General features: G+C 40.6%; 1 protein-coding gene across 1 annotated transcript in view; it reads right to left on the bottom strand.

Moving 5' to 3' along the window:
• The window catches only part of LOC146770883 (rho guanine nucleotide exchange factor 11-like), a 304352-nt gene that overhangs the window by 236739 nt on the left and 46909 nt on the right, over nt 1–20704 (bottom strand). The window contains exons 4-5 of the mRNA XM_085640387.1: nt 12818–12944; nt 1262–1419 (exon numbers count right to left, since the gene is read on the bottom strand). Of these exons, the coding sequence (XP_085496513.1) occupies nt 1262–1419; nt 12818–12944 (285 nt within the window). The remainder of the gene's footprint in view (nt 1–1261; nt 1420–12817; nt 12945–20704) is intronic.

Here is a 20704-nt window from a genome sequence, read left to right as displayed (position 1 = left end):
TCAACAGCTTGAACTGACAGAAGGTGTCACATATGATGCAAGGTAACTCATCAAGATAGCCATTTACTTCAGCTTCCACATTTCCCTTTCTCTCTTCCAGATTTATTTTTGTATAAAAAGTGGAGTGAGTGTTTATGTCTTTTCCATTACGAGAAAAATAATTCAGTACAATTTTTGGAAGCTTTGTTTCCCAGATACCGTGCAAGCACGAATCAATATTTTCAAGATGTTAGGCTATTTATTTTTAAATAGAATCCTTGCTGCTACACCAAGCTTTTTATAATTCTCATTTAAAGAACAATTGCCTACTAGTACAGTTGTGGTTGGACACCAGTCAGACTCATTGCTGAGGCGGATCTCTCCAGTAAGGCATAGTATGTACTGAGAGAAAGGGTATTAGCTTTAGAATAATTCTCACTATACCAGTGACCAAAATAAATGGGCTCCCGTGCATCTAAGGCAATGTAATGCAAATGGTGGCTTAGGGCCATATGTCAAATATGTTTTTGAGGTAATAGACAGGTTGAATCACAAATCAGCTTGTTTGCAACAGCAACAACATGTTTTATAGTACAAATGCCAAATTGCAATTCAGTAACTACCGAATTGCAATTTGATTCAGCGATTTGGTAGTTGGAAGGAGTGTGTTTAGGGGTCCCTTTCAACTATCAATTTGCAGTAGTGTTAATGTTTTGCTGCCGAACTACAGGTTGCAAAACATGCATTTTTACCCACTACTAAAATGCAGTGGTAACCATTTGCAAATGGGAAGGGTACACAAAAGATCCCCATCCCTTTTGAGAATGTAAACAAAAATATTTTTTGTGAGTAGGCAGTGATCCCACAAAACTTAAAAGTTTCATTTTCTATTTTCCTTGAAAGTAAACGGGCTGCACTTAGAGAAAACAATATTGCTTTATTAAAAAGCAATCACAGACATGGTGGTGTGCTGACCCCAGCAGGCCACCATCCATGTGATGGCTATCATTCCTAATGGGTCGTATATTAATATTAATGAGGAAGGTCAATTTGTCACCCACTAGGGATTAGGGATTGCATTTTCCAAATTGCGTTTCAGACTTTCAGTAAGAATCTCAATTTGGGAAAAGCAATTCTTGCACATTGCTCCCTCATCTTTAATAGTATAGTTATTTTGCAGCTGTAACTTCTCATTAGAAAACAAATAAAATTCAAAGAATGCTTTGAAACATTAACCAAAAAAGCCTGAATCCGAAATCAGACAATGAATTGGACTGCTCACCATGTATGGCGTCCTGCCTAGCCCTTTCCCTCTGTGGTAGATGGGGTGCAACATCGCGTCCAACAGTGTCCTGCCAGTTCTGTAACTCTGGCACTGGCTTCAGATCAGGATGAAGGGAATCAGCACCAGCAAACCATAAATTAGGGGATTCAATGCTCCTGAAAGAGTTATAAATACATGGGAAATTATTTTTAATATCAAGGTTACACTATTTACAAACACGTTATACTAACTGCATGTCCACAATTGAAGACCGATGCCGTGATGAAAAACCAGATTAGTTTGTACTTTCTAGTCTATCATCCAATTGCCCCCACTATTATGTGCATTGTTCTCCGGAAAAAAACACAGAACTACAACTTTGGCCCAAAACCTGCTCAACCTTGAGCAGCCACATATAGTATGTGTCCAATTCTCCCCTCCTTCCATATTGCACTGAAGTTAGTTTGCCGAAATCTGCGGATTTATTTTATGGAGAAAATCGGGGGTTCTATATAAAAGTTTTTTAATGTAAAATTTAATATGTCATGCATTTTCCCCTTTCAATAAAGAGAAATTAAACTCATTAATCTGATCCCAAGCTGCAATGGATATCTGGAGGCCTCCTTTGAATGCCATTTTTTGGGTGGCTTTCCCATGAAGTTTATCTGCCACCTGGATGCGTGGGAGAGAAGCCAAGATACTGATTTTCTTGCGGGTTTTAGATTGTATCAGCTCCCCAGCGAGTTTCATAGTTTCAATTATGTGTAAGAGATTCAGCTATCGTAAAACATAACTAATTTTAATATTGGACCATTGAATATTTTTTTTGACAATGTTTAATGCTAGTCTCTATTTCATTCAATTTTTTTCAATTCCCCTCCAAAAAGTCCATTTTTTTCTGATAGCCATTGCTCATACAATTAGACATTACATTCCTATCTATCAAATGATGCTCTACTATATAGACTTCTGATAGCAGTGTTACTCCATTAATGGTGTGAATCGTGTAGTGCCGAAACTGTTATGGCACATGTTTGATGTTACACTGTAGCGTCTTGTATCTGACTTTCTTAGAGGTTTTCGCTAAACGCATAAAACTAATATTATCATATTCTTGATAAATTAAATCTAAGGAGAAATGATCGTATCTTTTAATGTTTAAATACTTCGATGATCTATATGTGGTGTGTGCAAAATTCTCAAAATAATACAAATCAGGGAGGCCTAGACCTCCTTCATTTACTGGTCCATAAAGTGTATCTGAAGCTAATCTTTGTGGTTTGTTTGCTAATAAAAAATGGAAAACATGCCTTGCACTTCTTTAAAGAATTTCATTTGGATTGCATTAGGGATGGCTAAAAACAAAAAAATGCATAAAGGTCAAATTAACATACGGATTAGTGCACCCTGACCCGGTATTGAAAGGGGCAAATTATTACATTTTGGAAACAGTCCTATTATCTTATTAATGAAGGGGACATAATTTAAAACATACAGGTCATTTACTTTTTTAGAGAAGTATATCACAATATACCTCTTGGGCCTAGTAATGACCAGTAAGCCCAGTTCTGTTATTAAAGTGTTGGGTGCAGTATTACAGAACAGAATCTCCGTCTTTGATTTATTTATTTTATACCCTCCAATTAGCTGGTATTCCTGGAAGATTCAAATATATATTTTTGAACTTTTATGTAGGGTCTATGAAATAATGCTATATCATCAGCACAAAGCTTTATTTGTGTAATTCCTGGAATCAGGGATGTCAGATTGCTATTTGAGCAAACAGCTACTGCTAACGGCTTTATAAAAAGAGCTAAAAGTAATGGCGACAGAGGACAACCTTGTCTTGTTCCTCTGTTAACTTTGCAAACGCCAATCTTGTTTGAAGTAATAATTACGCGTGCCAAAGCCTTTTTATAAAACTTGGATATTATATTAATACATTCAACAGGGAATCCAATCTCAGTTAGAATATAGAAAAGAATCTCCCAGCAAACCTGATCAAAAGCCTTCCTGGCATCTGGTAACATAATCTGGTAACATAATCTGGGCCGGGATTTTGTTATGACTAAAATAATCAATACCTTTGACTAAACTACTGGTATTAAAAGTTAGGTGTTTAATTGATACAAATCCACACTGATCTAAATGTTTAATTGACCCAACACACTTTTTCTTTAAACTTTTTTTTTTATTGCCATTTTTACATTAGACACATTGTACATCGTATAGATCATTCAAATAGTTATAACAGATTGTACATTCCATAGTGGTACACATCATCTGCATATATCCGTGATACGTCATCGGAGAGCATGACCCACGTGCAAACTTGATATGAGGTGTATACCCCGGTGTCTCAGGTTCCAGATATGGCACAGAAACTAGGGTAAAACGAAGGCCTAAACTATGGGGGGGGGAGGCATGAACAGGCACAACCAATGACATCACTTTTTCATTCAGTTTGGCAATAATTTGGCTATAATTTTATAATTGGTGTTTAAGAGGCTTATAGGCCTGTATGAATTAATGTCCTCCTTATCTTTATTCTTTTTCAAAAAGCTGACTAATACTGCCGTACGGAAAGAGGGTGGTATCTCGCCTCCCATAAAAATATAATTGGCTAACATTACTAATTCAGGATTTATTATTGAATAACATTTCTTATTTAGTTCAGCAGGCAATCCATCTTCTCCATATGTTTTTCCATTAGCCAGAGATTGCACTACAACTTCCATTTCTTTTAATGTAACATCGGTCAACATATTCTCAATTTGACTTGCCTATAGTTTCGGAATGAAGAGTTTAATAGGAAAATCCTTTAGTTTTGAAATATCTACCTCTTGTCTAACTTAATAGATTGCTTCATAGTGTTTGGACTACTCCTGTATCTGTACTTCATTTGTGATGTGAATATTTGTATCTTTATCTACCAAGGCAGTAATCCTATTGTGTGCCTGTCTTTCTCTTATTTGCCAAGCTAAACATTTATAAGAAAACGGACTCTCCTCATTTCATTTCGGAGGCATCCAGCTGCTATATCTTTAGTAGTAATATATCCATGTGTAGTAGCTTTAAAAGCCTCCCAGATTCTTTTTACTCTAGCTGCATCCTATTCAGTTGAAAGAAGCTTTCTATTTTATTCTGGGTTTCCGTACACAAGTCTTCATCCTCGATGTGGATGTTGATGATGTCTTAAGTGCCCCAAGCCCTGATACTTCCAACTTTACCAAAGCATGATCAGAAAATCTGTTTTGAATATATGTGTAGTTGATTAAACTTAAATTGCATGAAGTAAGAAAATGATCTAATCTTGCCACTGTTTTATATTTAGCTTAGAAACATGAATATTCTCTCATATTGTGAAATTGTATCTGCAATATGTCTATCAGATCTTTGCATACATTCCGCTAATACCTTTTTCATAGGTGGTTTATTCTGTTTCTGTGTACCAGAGGATGAATCCAATTCAGGAGCCTGCAAAAAGTAAAAATCACCCCCAATATCACTGTTCCAGGATTATGCCGTAATGGGTGATAAAGCTCCAATAAACGGGTAGGATCGTCTTCAAATGGTGCATATATTCGGCTGTGGTTAACCTGTTATTAATAATCAAACCACTGATCAAGCCCACCTGCCTTCTTTATCAACCTGAAAGTAGGTGATCTGAAAAGAGAATCTATTCACGAAAATTGCTATCCCTCTATGAGCAGCACTTGCTGATGAAAAATACCTAACTATGCCCACTGCCTAAACATACTATATGTAGATTTCTTTTTATTCATATTATGCATCTCCTGGATCAATACAATGTCAGGGATATATCCTCTTACCTATTCTTCAATGGCTTCGCTTTTATTTTATTATTGAAGCCATTGATGTTTAAGGAGAGAATAAGACGTATAATTCAAAGTGCAATGTGCATTATTCTTTTAACTACAGTACGTAACAATTTTTTTAACTGACAGTGCAAAGTAAAGTGTCATGTAAAGTGCATATTAGCATTGATGATAACATTACTTCATTTACCAAAGATAGTTTGCTTGTATGCATGGATGAACTATCCAATTTTTCTCCCCTGCAATCACCCCGTACCCTGCGTAATCCCTTCCGACCATTATCTTTCCCATACCCCTGTGACCCTAGTGAGAGGGTAACCCACACCACCTCTCTACCCCCACTTGGTACCCTGAGTGCCATGACCCAGCACCCAGTATTGTGTGCTTACCACTACCGGAGTGACCCAGGTCCTCCGGTCTCTCACTCCTGGTAGCATTTACACTCATATTTGAGCTGCAAAATCCTTAACGTAAGTATCTCTATAAAATATCAACCCATAATTATTGCCTAACATTTAGCATTCATAGTTAATAGGTTTTTATAGTGAGATATACTTCTACTGTAATAGTTCTTGTGCTTTTGCTTTATCTTCCATTAGGTGAAATTTACCATTTATGAGACCTTTTAATTTCGATTATTGAACAATGGTTGCTTGTGCCCCTTTTGCTTTAAAAGAATCAATCATTCGAACAAATTCTCTCCGCCTCTTTGCTGCTAATGCAGTCATATCCGAAAAGATTTTAAATGACAGGACTTCTTGTGTCGTCAAAGTTTTTTTTCAAATCGCCTTAGACATTATTTTTTCTCTTATTCGAAAGTCAACAAAATTCACTAGAATATTATGAGTGTTGTATTAATGGGGCGTTGGAAAGTTACCCTATAGGCTCTTGAAACTGTTAAGTCTCCTGTTGGATTCGTGATTGCTTTTCTCAGCAGGGATTCTACCCAGTCCCGAAATTGTGGGCCTTCAATTGCTTCCGGGACCCCAACTAACCGTAAGTTTGTACACCTGTTGTAATTTTCCACATCCTATAATTTAGCCCCAACGACATCTGTATTTTGCCTAATTTGTGTTATTTCCTGCTCAAAGGACACTACCTTGTCCTCTAGGCTAGTTTCTTGTTCCTCAGCTTCCGTCAGACGCTCTGGTATTTTACCCATTGTCTCTTGGATTTCCAACAACCTTTCATGTAATGATAAAATATCTCCTGTGACTGTGTCATACGCAGCTCTTTTATCTCAGAAAGAATCAACTCGAACATGTCTCTAACCATTTGTCTAGATTCCCGTTCATTTTCTATCTCCTGCAGAGGTTCCTCATTGCCTACTATTGCTGTTGCCACCAGCCGAGATTTGTCTATTGCCACTTTTGTCCCTGCATGCTGTTGAGCTGAAGACAATGCTGCCTGGGATATTGTTTAATGTATTAACTAGCTGGAGGTGGTTGAAGCTGTCACCGCAATATGTGATTTCGAAAAAAAGAGGATATTGTTTGCAACAGATGGGGAATTGAAAAGGGCACAGCAGTAGATTACTTTTGGAGGCCTCCCATTTCGATGTTACTTTACATATCTTCTGTTCTTTCCAGTGTTGCAGGAGGCTAGACATTTGTAGTCTTGCAGTCTCCAAAGTATCTTCCTTCTCCACCCCTTTTTCAATCTCCGCCTGGGCCTCTTGGACATCAGGGGTCTCTAATCTATTTGCCTCCAGAAGCTGTTGCACCTTTAGATCCATCGTCTGTTGTGCGCTTTGTAATGTACGTGAACTACCCAGTGTTTTCTCTAGGATGCTCTTTTGACGCGACCTCTGAACCGGGGTAGATTGATTAACAGGGACAGAATTCGCATTTGGGGGTTTGCGCTTAAATGCGCACATGCTGCAACAGTCACCTTCTCTCCTCTTTTCTTTTTTCGTTATTTAAGCCCCTATTAATCAGTTTCTACTGAATCACGATGTCCTACTACTTTGTTACTTAGAGTTCAGTATACAATTAAGTCTCTTCCTTGTAGAGCATCCCGCAATTAAGCCTCGAGTTAAAGCAGCAGGCACAAGTTTGGATGTTGGAGGATTTCTTCAGGAGAAGGACAGGAGGCTCCCCACGCTTGTGCATCCTTACCTTCACCTCTTGACGCCGTCTCGGCTATTGCCGGCGTTTTCGATCCACTGCTTTCAACATCCTCCTTAACCTCCAGGTCCACATTCCTAAAAATGACCCCCCCCCCCCCCCTCCGATGCCACCAAAACACTGGCGGTGGCACCGCCAAGGGATTCGCAAGAGCCCTGCAGGTGCTCCCGAGATTGCATCCTCGACTTAAAGGTTGACTTGTTATACATTGTGGTCCTACTAGCTAGATCCTTAATCCTGAAAAGGTGGCGGTCTGATGAAATTCCGACTTGTCAAAAACTACAGTGTAAACATAATAGGATTAAGGAGTTGGAGAAAAGATATGCATTAAGATCTGGATCATATAGGAAATTTTAGAAATCATGGGAAACTTTGGGTTAAGAGGTTTTTCTTTATATGAAATCATAAATATGAAGTATATTAAATGGGGTTTTCTTAAATGTATTTGGTTGATTGTGTATAAGAATCATGTGTTTGTATTACTATATAATATTAGGGAAGAATGTAATGATATATTTAAACTTGATCCTGCTTTTTGTGATTTTTTTATGCTTTTATGTAAATTTGTATTTTTAGATTATGGGAATGATTAAGTATTCCAATAAAAAATAAAAAAAAGAACTACAACTTTGCATGAAAGTACATAACATATAGAATGATTATGACATGCATCATATAGTGGCTAACAAGCGAAGTAGACAGTTAGCAGTTTGCTGTTCTCCTGGTCTCTGAGGTAGCAGGGACAGCATACAAAAGAAAGTAAATCTGGCAATATGAGCTAGGTCTGCCTTCTTGATTTCCTATCCCTTTTCCCACCTTCTAATCCCTCAGCTCAAAGAGGAAGCTGCTGGGGTCTCTAGTTGGAACTAGGGATAAACAATTCCAATACTACCATCAAGGAGCCTGCAAACTGAAGCATCAGGGAAGAAATTAAAGACAGGCCATAAGAGAGCTCATGTAGCTCAAGAAGAAGGTAAGTTAGGATCAGTGTTCCTTCAACAAAGCGTGTATGTTGCCTTCAATCAAGAAATATGAGGTGGAAAGTAGAGCCCCAGCACCATGTGGAGCGAAACAGCCATTAGAACGCGGGCTAAGCCATGCATGCCATTTCCCTGCAAGAGCAACCAAGCTTGCCTTAACCAAGCATATGCGTAGTTGAGGTAGGCATGTGGTCTAGATGCTGGAATGGGTGGGCCCAGGAACAGGAAGGATCGGGAGAGGACACAATGAGGTAAGTGGGGCTGGGGCCGGGTTATGGAGTTTTAAGGCTGATTCGGATGTTTTCAGGGCTCCAGGTGTCGGGGAAGTTTGTAGGGCTCAGGGGGTTGGGTAATTATTAGAGCTCAGGGGGGCGGGATAGTTTTTAGGTCTTGTGGTGTTGGAGTAGTTTTTATGGGGTCATGAAGGGTTGGGTTAGTTCTTAGGGCTTGGGTGGGTAGTTTTTGCAGCTTGTGGGGGTCATGGTAGTTTTTAGGGCTCGGGGGCTCAAGTGTAAAAGTTACCACAAATGTCCCTTTACCAGTCATGCCTTTACCACAAAATTGCATGGTAAAGGCATACGTGGTAAAGAATGAGTTGTTCAGATGCATTTGTGGTTAGGGCAGCATTGTGGAGGCACACATGGTTTAGCCATGCGTGCCTCTATCATACTACCCAATGTGGATCTCCTGTACTGGTCATGGTTGCTAAAAGTAAGGAGCTGGAATTAAACGTCAAACATGTGGAGGCTTTTTCATCAAACAAAACTCAACAATGGGAGTCAGCACTGGGCAGCTGGGACGTACAGATAGAAGCTGAAGCTGCACTGCTGCTCTGAGCCTTTAATGGTAAATCAACACCTTGGGACATGGCACTGGACATTCAAGGCTAAACCTGCACAAGACGATCTCTGCATAGGGAGAAATTATAGGCCATTTCATGCACCTGCACATGTACCGTGAGGCAGCATTGGGTATTTGAAGACATACTGTGCAGGGGGAACTGCACTAAGCATCTGAGGCTAATCTTCCACCAGAAACTTTGAGGCTAAGACTGAACTGGATAGAAATGGCTAGATTAGAACATTCAAAAACACAATTGAGCATGGACATGAGGGTCAATGTGTGTGTGCTTGTGGCGCAGAACTCGGCCTACATGGGTACACCTCAATATACATAACCCTACACAAGTATATGGCTATGCATTGGCAACTGATTTTTGTGTCCGAGCATGTGTTGCTGGTGCCAGGGCACCTGAAAGCTGCAAAAATATTTACATCTCACCCCGGCCATTCCGGGCTATATTAGACTTTTTTTTGCTGTAATTGGGCATTCAGTGGCACATCCTCCTCTGGAATAGTTACGTGGAATTGAAGGCTAAAACTCTACGATGAATCTGCGACTTTGCTTTTGTAGTTATGACTTAGCACATGAGTTATGCCTGTTAGTGAGGGGATATCGATGGGCAATTGTAACAGCCATATTATCGGCTTATTGTTTCTAAATATTGATGAGAAGTTATGAAACAGTTACATAAAGATAGAGATCTGAGAAGAAACTGAGGACCATTAAACGACACATCAAGTTGATTTTCAATCTTGCAACTTTGGAAATTACGGTAAGTTTAATTATATGGAATGCACTGAAGTGAAGTATAAGGAACATTTAACTGGAAAATGATACAGGAGGACACATTTAATAAATTCAACCATGGAGCCTTGAGGAAGCGGGAATCCTTACACATGTTGAATGTATGCCGGCTGCAATCTTTGTGAAAAAAGAAGACATAAGAAGTTCAATATGACTGTTTTCATATAGTTGATGCCAGTTTAAAAGTGGTGTTGAAATGGTACTGATGTTATCCAATCTAAAAAAAGATATATGTGAGATAAAAACTGTATTTGTTGGCCACATAAAAAATAATTCCCATCTAATCATGAGGCTACATTGAAATATTGTTAAGCTTAATAAATAGATTAAAGATTAGTATGATTTAATGTTTTGTCCATTGTGTATCTCAATTGTTTATAGAACTTTTATAGTTCCAGTAATGAGATGGTACCCATTACAAAGATTACTCTACCGTAGTGTACATTTATTTTACGTTGACGCCGGCTGAATTACCAACCAGTGGTGTTATACTGTAGCACGGCCACTAAAAAAAGTTCTTCGTTTTTTTCCTTTCATTCTCAACTGATAACTGAAGCTTACGGATGGCTATCAGACATTGTGTCTGACAATGGTCTCCCTGGACAATATCTGTGCTCACAGCTAATTATGGCCTTTACTGATTTGGTTTTGATTGTAGCATCAATGAACCCATTAGGAATGTCCTGAGCTCTTTCTCTAAATGAAATAAATGTTTCTAAAAGCAGAAAAATACTTCAGTATCCGAGAGCAGCTGTGAAAAAGAAAAAACCTAAGCCAACAAAGCCTTCCTTGTGAATGTACAACTTCCATGATTGAGCCACTTTCTAATGGTCGACAATTGGCGATGTTACACACATTACAAGGTATTGCCAATGTAAGCTAATTTATAGAACATCCTCTATGATCTTCCTTACCTGCATCCCATTTTAAGGGTGTATGATGGGGTGGGGTTCACCAGAGACCTGGTGGTGGAAATCTTTGGGTAGTCATGATTTATTGGTAAAAGTACTTCTGTTTAACCAGAAAACCTCATAACAGTATTGAAATCCAAAGTATAGCAATATGCATGCTGCATACATTATCTGTTTTAGGAAATCAACATCTTCACTGGTATGACTCTTACATCAATAATGGACAAGAGTCACTGAAGTTGAATAGTAAATTTTACCCCTCCGCAATCCAACAATTTCCATACTGTTGATTTGACTGGAGTGGGAATAGAAAATGTTACCCCTCCTGAGTACAACATTTTGCCTACATTTGTCTAAACTGTAGTGAGAATTGTATATGCATTTTATAGTCTAGTTTATATTGTTTAAATGTATATTATTATGTTTTTGTTTATTGAAAATTATAATATTAATAATGTTTTTAACATGTAATGCATTTTTATTGAATTGCTATTTTGTATTTGGTTAAATTTTTTATTTGTAATGAAAATATTTTTTTTATATATTTTATGTTATATATATATATATATATATATAATTAAATATAAAACTATTATTAAACTAATAATTTGTATGTATAGTATAATCATTTTTGTAAAGGTAATAAGATTATATATATAAAAAATGATTATACTATACATAAAAATTATTAGTTTAATAATATTTTTTAATTAGCAATCTGTAAATAAATATATATATTAATATATGTGTGTTTTACTTTTTGAAAATAATTGTAATTGGTTTTTTTAACTATTACATATATATATATATTTACATTAGTGTCATTATTAATATATGTAATGTTTAATATTTACAATTATATATATGTAAAGAAACAATATGTTATACAATGATATAAGAGAATGATTTTTTTTCTCGAAATGTTTGTAATTTAGTATAGCATAACTATATTTTTTATATTGATATTTATATAACAATATTTTTGCATGGGGCTATTTTGGGGTTTAATATTTTGTCAGTGAACCGGGCCAAAAAAATTCAACATTAAAACTATAGGCAATGCATACTAATGTTCTGAGGAATGTGCACGTATACACAACTGTTATTTCTGCCCCGATAACCAGCTCACCTTCAACATTACAAATTGAATACTAAGGGGCTCATCACGATGTTGGAGTTGCCACCGACAGACAACATCTTGGACTCAGGTCTGACTGACCTGAGGTCGGCGGATCCGAAGGCCTGATTATGATGCGACTGACCACTGTTCGGTCAAATTCCCACTGTTCTCTATGGGAGCTTGTGTTACGGCCATAAAACGGCCATAATACAGGCTCCTATAGAGAAATGGGTGCATGTGTAAAACCATGCACAATGGTACCAACCATACAGTGCAGGGTTTCACAGGGAGAGGGTACCCTAGGTACCCCCTTCACCACGGACCTTAGACCACGGGGGCAAAGGGGCCCTGCTAGGTACCCCCAAAGTTACTTTCCGACAGCCTTTCCATGTCGGAAAGGCCGGCACAGAAAGGTTGTCAGAAACCAACATCGTGATACAGACGGTACAAACGCCATCCATAGGGGATTATGGTGCGGTTCCGATCGACAGGAACACTCCGAGCGCTGGCCGGAACTGAGTCAGAATGACCGTCTGGTTTACATTCCGACCGCAAACTCTCAATCAGTCTTCGGGCCACAAACCGACCGAGTCTTCTGGAAAGTCTGACCACGGTTGGGAAGCTTCTGACTAGAGGTCAGAGGTTTTCCAACCAACATCATTATTGGCCCCTAAATAACAGCAAACATGCAACAAGCAGTGATAATAATGAACTCATAAAATCAAAAACATAAAAACCTGAATCAGAGTCAATACATTTTGGAAATGTATAGTTCATTGGGAAGTATTTTGTTTGTAATGGGTAGGTAACATGGAAGCAAGCATGGATTCCCACAGAAGGGTTATGGTGCCAAATGCTTTGAGACAATATCCTATTAGGCTGTGAATTCCTACAACTGTAGTCACTTTATAGATTATAGAATAGACTGCTACAGCAGAAGCATTCGCCTACCTTTCAGAGTCCAGAAGCTCTTCATGACGGCTTACTGTTGACAGCCACTGCAACACCCGCACTTGGCGGTCACACTGCTGGTTGTTCGCAAAGTGCAGAGATAGATTGCTCCGAGTCAAAGGATTAACTAGGTGCCAGACAAGAGGAAAAAATGTTATGTGTGCCCATAGTGACCATACATATTCTCAAGACAACCCTTCATGTTAATACTACTTGTGTATCTCACAACTAAAGCAGTGACAAATGATCTAGCTACAACAGCTGGTCATCATCTATATTTATATCAATGCATGATGGAGAAATATGTGAACTGCTTTGGGCGACAGTTCTCAGCCATTATAAACTACGTTTGTGTTTTATGCATTTATTCAACTATGGTCTCAATCTTCAAAATAAAAGGTGCTCTTTGAGGCAGTCCAAGGAGACTTAGTGGCGTATTTACAAGCCCCTATTGCAACCACGTCTCTTTTAGTGATGTTTTAATGGTGATGGGAGGTTTGTTTTATTTACAAGGCAGCGTTAAGCAACTTAACGTGGCTTAATGCTGCCTTGCAATTAAGGCACTCTTTCACGCTGCACTTAGCGTGAAAGGGGTGGGCAATGGGTGTTGTGGTGGGCGTTCCACCACAACACCCATTGATTTTGACGCTGCCCCCTATTTAGAAGAGCAGCATAAATAGGAGGCAGTGCCAAAATTAAGATCAGGAAAAATCTGGTCTTCAACAGGTGAAATTAGGAAAAATGCTTTATTTCTCCTTGTTTTTGCTGTTTCCATGTGTGCTGCATTGTGCAGCACACATGGAAACTGCAAAATGCCAATGTTTGTTTACCAGCAGGAATATCCCCCTTCCTGCACAATAACAATAATTTTAAAAAAATGCCGTTTTGCAACTTCTATGTGTTCTTTATTAAGCAGCACACATAGAAGTTACAAAACGGCATTTAAAGATTGTTTATGTGCAGGAAGGGGGACCTTCCTGCACATAAACAATCTTCCCCTCAACAAGGGCACCCTTGCACTATGGTGAAAGGGTGCATGCATGGCACTAGGCAGCTTAATTTAATACCAGCGCAGGGGGAAACGCAGGGCTGTACCGTATTCTTATAAATACAGTGCAGCGCTGTGTTTCTAAAATGACAAAGTGTGTTGTTAGCCTTCTTGGCTTAACAACACGATTCGCCACTTTCTAGTAAATATGCCCTCTTGTATCACAAAGGCGAGACAGAGTTGATTTCCGCTCTTTGTATAAAAGGTTCTCCTTTGCACTGTGTTGCAAGGCTTGCATATGTATTTTTCTAATGTTACCTATATTACAAGTCCGGTTGTATACTAACTTGGTCATTGCTTGTGGACTAAATGAATCAGAATGCGGGCGCAGGCCGAGAAAGCAGGCCACTAGTTTAAACGGTGCTGCTAAATCAAATGTGTGCTCGACTGCAATGCTTGTTTTTTCAGACTCATGTTAACAACCTGGAAAAGGAATATTTTCCTGATACTCTTTTTATAAACACAACTATGGCAGCTGAAATATGCTATGAGAGAAATCTCAAATAGTGTATAACAATCTCACAGTGTAAAACACTAACCATTGTGTACTGAGTTCGGGGTAAAATGCAGGGTTCTACATACCAACTGCAGATGTCTGACTCCTAGCACTTTTACCTACTTCAGCATAACTAGAAGATGGGTAGGAGACACTTGCCAGTTTTCCTTTTTTTTAAAAAAAAGTCATAAAATGTCCTTTTAGGGTTTAGCAAATGCACCATCTGTGAACACAGTGAGGTGGGGTGTAACACTACCCCTTCCCAGCATTGACAGCTTGTTGAAGACTGTTCACCATAACCCTCATCTTTATGCAGCAGAACCGTCAGGTTGACTGAACTTCTTTCAACAGTTAGGAGGAATCTGGTTGAACGTATGGGTGAGTGACTAATCTGTGTGAAAGTCTGTATCAGTCTGTCAGTTGGTGTGTAAGTGGCTGCATGGGTTGGTGAATAGGTACATGAGTTTCTGTATGGGCTATTGATTGGTTGTCTGAGTACCTGTATGGGTGACAGAGTGTCTGTGTGTTGTGTGACCACCAGGCATTGATCTGATACAGACATTCCCACAGATTAGTCACTCACCCATACATTCACCCAGACACGTATAATCACTCTCTTATACAGTCAGTCACACACTGACAGAATCATCATATATATATATCACATTCTTAAACTTTTTAGAAACACTCCCAGTCACGGGATAATGTAATCCGGGATGTCATCAGTGATGTCATTTGAGATGTCATGTCACTCACCATGTCATGAGTGATGTAATATGTGAAGTCATCAGCAGTGCATTGCAGGAGCGTGAGTTATTGTTAGGTCAGCTAACTAAAACTGCTGAATTTCTCTGGTTTTGTATGAGTGGAAGAACCTGGAAAGTCCATCTGCATTGGCAGTCCCAGGTTGTGTTCCACTACAAAGTCCATTCCCTGTAGTGAGATAGACCACCCCAACAGTTTAGGATTTTCACCTTCCATTTGAATTAGCCATCTCAGAGGTCTGTGATCAGTTTGAACTAGGAAGTGAGTACCTTACAAGTATGGTCTCAGCTTCTTCAGGGACAAAACCACAGCAAAGGTCTCCCTCTCAATTGCATTCCAACGCTGCTCCCTGGGGAGAGGCCTTCTGCTTATAAAAGCAACAGGTTGGTCTTTGCCTTCATCATTGGTCTGGGATAGGACCACTCCTATCCCTAGCTCAGAGGCATCATAGCCTCTTTCAGGGTGTCAGAAGCCTTTTGACAACTAACTGTCCAGTTTACATTTTTGGGCATGATCTTGGAGGTGAGTTCTGTGAGGGGATCCACAATGGACCCATATACCTTCAGAAACCTCCTGTAGTACTCAGTCAAGCCAAGGAATGCCCTGACTTGGGTTTGGTTGTTGGAGCTGCCCAGTCCAGGATGGCCTGGATCTTGGGCTGTAAGGGTTGTACCTGGCCTCCACCAGCAAGGTGGCCCAAGTACACCACAGTTCCCTGCCCTATCTGGCATTTGGGTGCCTTGGTAGTTCAGCCTGCAGTTTGCAGGGCATTTAAAACCTTCCCAAGGTGAATCAGATGATCCTGCCAGGTGGAGCTAACAACAGCAATATCATCTAGATAAGCTGCACTAAAGGATGCCAATCCAGCAAGGGCTTGGTTCACCAACCTCTGGAAGGTGGCAGGGGCATTCTTTAAACCAAAGGGCATACCAGTAAACTGATAATGCCCGTCAGGTGTGGAGAATGCTGTCTTTTCTTTTGCTCCTGGACCATGCCAATTTGCCAGTACCCTGCAGTTAAGTCAAAGGTACTTAGAAATGTGGCTGTACCCAATTTGTCTATCAACTCATCTGCTCTTGGGATAGGGTGAGCATCTGTCTTGGTGACAGAGTTGAGTCCTCTATAGTCCACACAGAACCTCATTTCTCTCTTTCCACCCTGTGGATGAGGTTTGGGGACTAGAACCACTGGGCTGGTCCAGGAGCTCTCAGAGGGTTCAATAACCCCTACCTCCAGCATCTTGCTGACTTCTGCTCTGATGCTTTCCTTGACTTGATCAGACTGTCGATAGATTTTGTTTTTGACAAGTGAACTGTCCCCAGTGTCTACATCATGGGTACACCAGTTTTTCTGGCCAGGGGTCAAGGAAAAGAGCTTAGCATACTGCTGCAAGACTTGCTTGCAATCAGTCTGCTGTTGGGCAGAGAGGGTGTCTGAAAAGACAACTCCATCTACTGACCCATCTTTTGGGCTGTATGAGGGGAGGTCACGGAGAGGTTCACTCTCTGTCTCCTTATCCTCATCAGTCACCATCAGCATGGTGATGTCAGCCCTGTAATGGTAGAGTTTCAGGCAGTTCACATGGATAACCTTTTGGGTGTCCCGCTTGTGCCCAGGTCACCTAAGTAGGTGACCTCACTCTTTTTTTCTAGGATAGGGTAAGGGCCACTCCATCTGTCCTGGAGAGCACTTGGTGGCACTGGCTCCAAAACCCACACCTTTTGCCTAGGTTGAAATTCAACCAGTGCAGCTTTTTGGTCATACCAGTGCTTCTGAAGCTCCTGTCAGGCCTAAAGATTTTTGAATGCCTTTTCCATGTACTCAACCATTCTGGACCTTAGGCCAAGCACATAGCCCACAATATCTTGTTTGAGTTCTTGGAGAGTCTTCTCCCAACCCTCTTTTACAAGACAGAGTGGTCCCCTCACAAGATGGCCAAACAGATGTTCAAAGGGGGAAAACCCTACTCCCTTCTGTGTCACTTCTCTGTAAGCGAAAAGCAGGCAGGGTAAGAGGACATCCCATCTCCTTTTGAGTTTTTCAGGGAGCCCCGCAATCATGCCTTTCAATGTCTTGTTGAATCTCTCAACAAGGCCATTGGTTGGTGGGTGATAGGGTATAGTAAACTTGTACTGCACTCCACACTCTTTCCACATGTGTTTTAGGTAAGCCGACATGAAGTTGGAACCTCTGTCTGAAACCACTTCCTTTGGAAACCCTAACCTGGTGACGACACCAATGAGGGCCTCGGCTACTGCAGGAGCTGTAGTAGTCCTAAGGGGAATTGGTTCAGGGTACCTAGTGGCATGATCCACTACCACTAGAATGAATGTGTTCCCTGATGCTGTGGGAGGTTCAGGTGGACCCACTATGTCCACACATACACTTTCAAAGGGAACCCCCTCCACAGGTAGTGGTATCACGGGGGCCTTTGAGGGGCCACCTGTCTTGCCACTAGCCTGATAGGTGACACAGGTGCTGACAACCTCCTTTACTTTTTGGTGCATATGGGGCCAGTAAAAGTGGCTAACTAGTCTTTCCCTAGTCTTGGTTTGGCCCAGATGTCCAGCAAGGGTGATGTCATGAGCTAAAGTTAGAATAAACTCCCTGTACATCTACGGCACTACCACTCTCCTTGTGGCTACAGGTTTGGGGTCTCTGGCCTCAGTGTACAGTAGTCCCTCTTCCCAATAAACTCTGTGGGTACCACAGACATCTCCCTTTTACTGTGCAGAAGCTTCCTGCCTCAGGCTTTCAAAAGTTGGGCAGTCCTGCTGTCCAAGGCACAGCTCTTCCCTGGAGGGTCCCCCTGGGCCTAAGAGATCAACCTGGTTAGGGTCAAGCTCCATGTGCTCAGTTCCTTCTGGGATGTCCAAGTCATCTACCTGAGGAGAGGGGTCCTAATCCTTTTGCTGTACAGAAGCTGGTTCCCCAGTTTTCTTACCTTTTCTCTTGGAAGGTTGGGCCATACTTTCAGGCTCCAACACTTCTTTTTCACCCTGTCTCTTGCTCTGTGATCATGGTTTTACACACACCAATTCAGGGATATCTAGCATTGCTACATGGGTTTTCAGTTCAACCTCAGCCCATGTTAAGGTTTCCTGGTCATTGTCAAGCAGACATGCAGATGGATCTTTGGTGAGACCATTACCTGTTTCAGGCCAGTAACACCCCCCCCCCCCCCCAGTTTAAGTCACCATAGCCGTTGCATGGTTAGTGGTAACACTGTCAGCATTGGTAACTGGGTAAGTTCTCCCAATCAAGTATTGCTCAGTGGAAACCAGTGTGCCTCTCACCATAGTGACACTGGCACCTGTATCCCTCAGAGCTTCTATCCTAGTTCCATTAATCCAAGGGTATTGTAAGTATTTTTTAAGTTGGGTGGCCACACAGCTACAGTGGCAAACTCAACTTCCTCTTTTGAAACTAGAACTGCTTCAGTGTGCAACCCGATTTGCTCTTGGCACACTGTTGATCCCATCTGGGGACTTGTTATTCCAGGACGAGCTGTAGTAGGACTAGGGGCCTTCTTGTTTGGGCAAGCAGCATCTCCAGTTAAGTGTCCCAACTTCTTACAGTTGTTACACCAGGCCTTTAAAGGATCAAAGTCATTTACCTTGTACATATTAATGGACTGGGAAGAGGTTTGGGACCCACCCTCCTGTGCAAGTTTTTGGGGCCCTTTAGAATACTCGGGCCTTCTTATCTTGGGGATTCTCACCACCTTTCCCCTGGTGAGGTTTTGTAACCCCTTTCTTTTGGTCACCCCCAGTGGTTGTTTTTGTCACCCTTGCCTTGACCCAGCGGTCTGCCTTCTTTCCCAATTCTTGGGGAGAAATTAGACCTAGGTCTACCAAATGCTGATGTAACTTTTCATTTGTGCAATTACTTAAAATATGTTCCTTCATAAACAGATTGTAAAGTCCATTGAAATCATGAGCATTGTGTCCGGTTAACCAACAATCTAGTGTTTTAACTGAGTAGTCTAAAAAAGTCAATTCATGATTGGTTTGGGGTTTTGTGAGCCCCCCTGAATAAAATTCTGTATTCCTCAGTTGTGAGTCCAAATCCCTCAATCAGATTTAGTCATAAGACCCAGCATCTGCCCCTATAAGGGTCAGGAGTCTGTCTCTACAGGTACAAGACAACAGTTCCAAAAGGAGTTTCCCCCCCCAGTGTGACTTCTACACTTTTCTCATTTCAAAAGCCCTCTCAAAGGCTGTGAACTATTTCGTGATATCATTACTCTCTTCATATTTAGGGGCAATCCCTTTGGGGATTTTAGGATCATAAGATTGCTCTGTATCCTTATTAAGCAAATTGCTGCCACCATTGACGGGTGCTAGGTCCATTTCTGCTGTCTCTCTTTCTAGAGCCAGCAACCTGGTCTATAGATCTAATCTTTTGGTCAGCCTTACTAAAAGGCTGTCCTCCTCATTGAGGCTGTCCTCAATGTCCTCAGTGGTACCTGAGCCACCTGTGTGGGATCTAGGTACTGAGAGGTTGATTCTTGGAGTCAAGGGTACTTGGACCCTTTTCTCCCTAGGAAGTGGAGAGGTTGATCTAACTGGTCATCCTCTCCCTCTTCTTCCTCTTCTGACTGGTCTTCAACATTTACAGATGGGTGGCCCTTTGCATACCCAGCCAACAGATCCTGGAGCTTTTGTTTGGTGGGATGGGGACCCATGGCTATGTTTTTAAGTTTACATAGGAACCTTACCTCCTTGAAAAACAAGTGACGGTAAGGGGTGAGGTCGAGCTCCTCAACCAAGTCCTCTATCTCATTGTGGTTATTTTTACTAACCGCTGGGTTCTTGATTTGAGACATTGTTAAAAAAAACTTCTAACCCCTCTAACCCTAGCTTAAGTGTCTTTTAGTTTTCTAAAATTCTAAAGGGAGTTAACCAAAGCCCTAACAAGACTTTTAGTAATTTTGTAAAAATGCCAATTTGAGAAATCAGAATTCTAAAGACAATTTAAGAGTTCTGTCATGTGAGCAGGTGGTTACCAAGTAGTCCAACAAATGCAAAGTTGAATATCCCACCGCTGATCCACCAATGTAGGAAGCTGGCTCTGTATATACTATACCAAAGTGAGGTATAGTGTGCACAGAGTCCAGTGGAACCCCAAAGGTAGGCAGAGGTAAAGTTAGATAGCACCTCACTCTCTGTTTATGGTAGTGTGGTCGAGCAGTAAGGCAGTATCAGTGGACAGTGTTAAGTATTTATTTTACACCCTCACTCAGCAAATCAATTCACACACTCACAGACTGAACTTCAGACCAATTGTTTTCGGATACAAATATTTTTTTAGTTATTTAATTTTCTAGAACCAAGCAAGCCTGGCACAGATAAGCAATAAATACTTTACAGTAGTAATGCGATTGAAATACAGTTTGAATGATAATTGTATATGCACTTTGGTTTGATCTACAGTATGGCTGCAGATAAAAGCAAAACTTAGGAAATGCAGTACATATACTTGAATAGGCTTTTTTAGTAAAATAGAAGGTGAGTAACGTTTGAGATTACTAGGCTTACACAGAGTAGTATACCTAGATGCTACTCTGGAACATTTC

The sequence above is a fragment of the Triturus cristatus genome, unplaced genomic scaffold, assembly GCF_964204655.1.
Source record: "Triturus cristatus unplaced genomic scaffold, aTriCri1.1 SCAFFOLD_326, whole genome shotgun sequence".
Lineage (NCBI taxonomy): Eukaryota > Metazoa > Chordata > Amphibia > Caudata > Salamandridae > Triturus > Triturus cristatus.
Note: the sequence above shows the minus strand (reverse complement) of the source record. Positions and strands in the feature narration are given on the sequence as shown.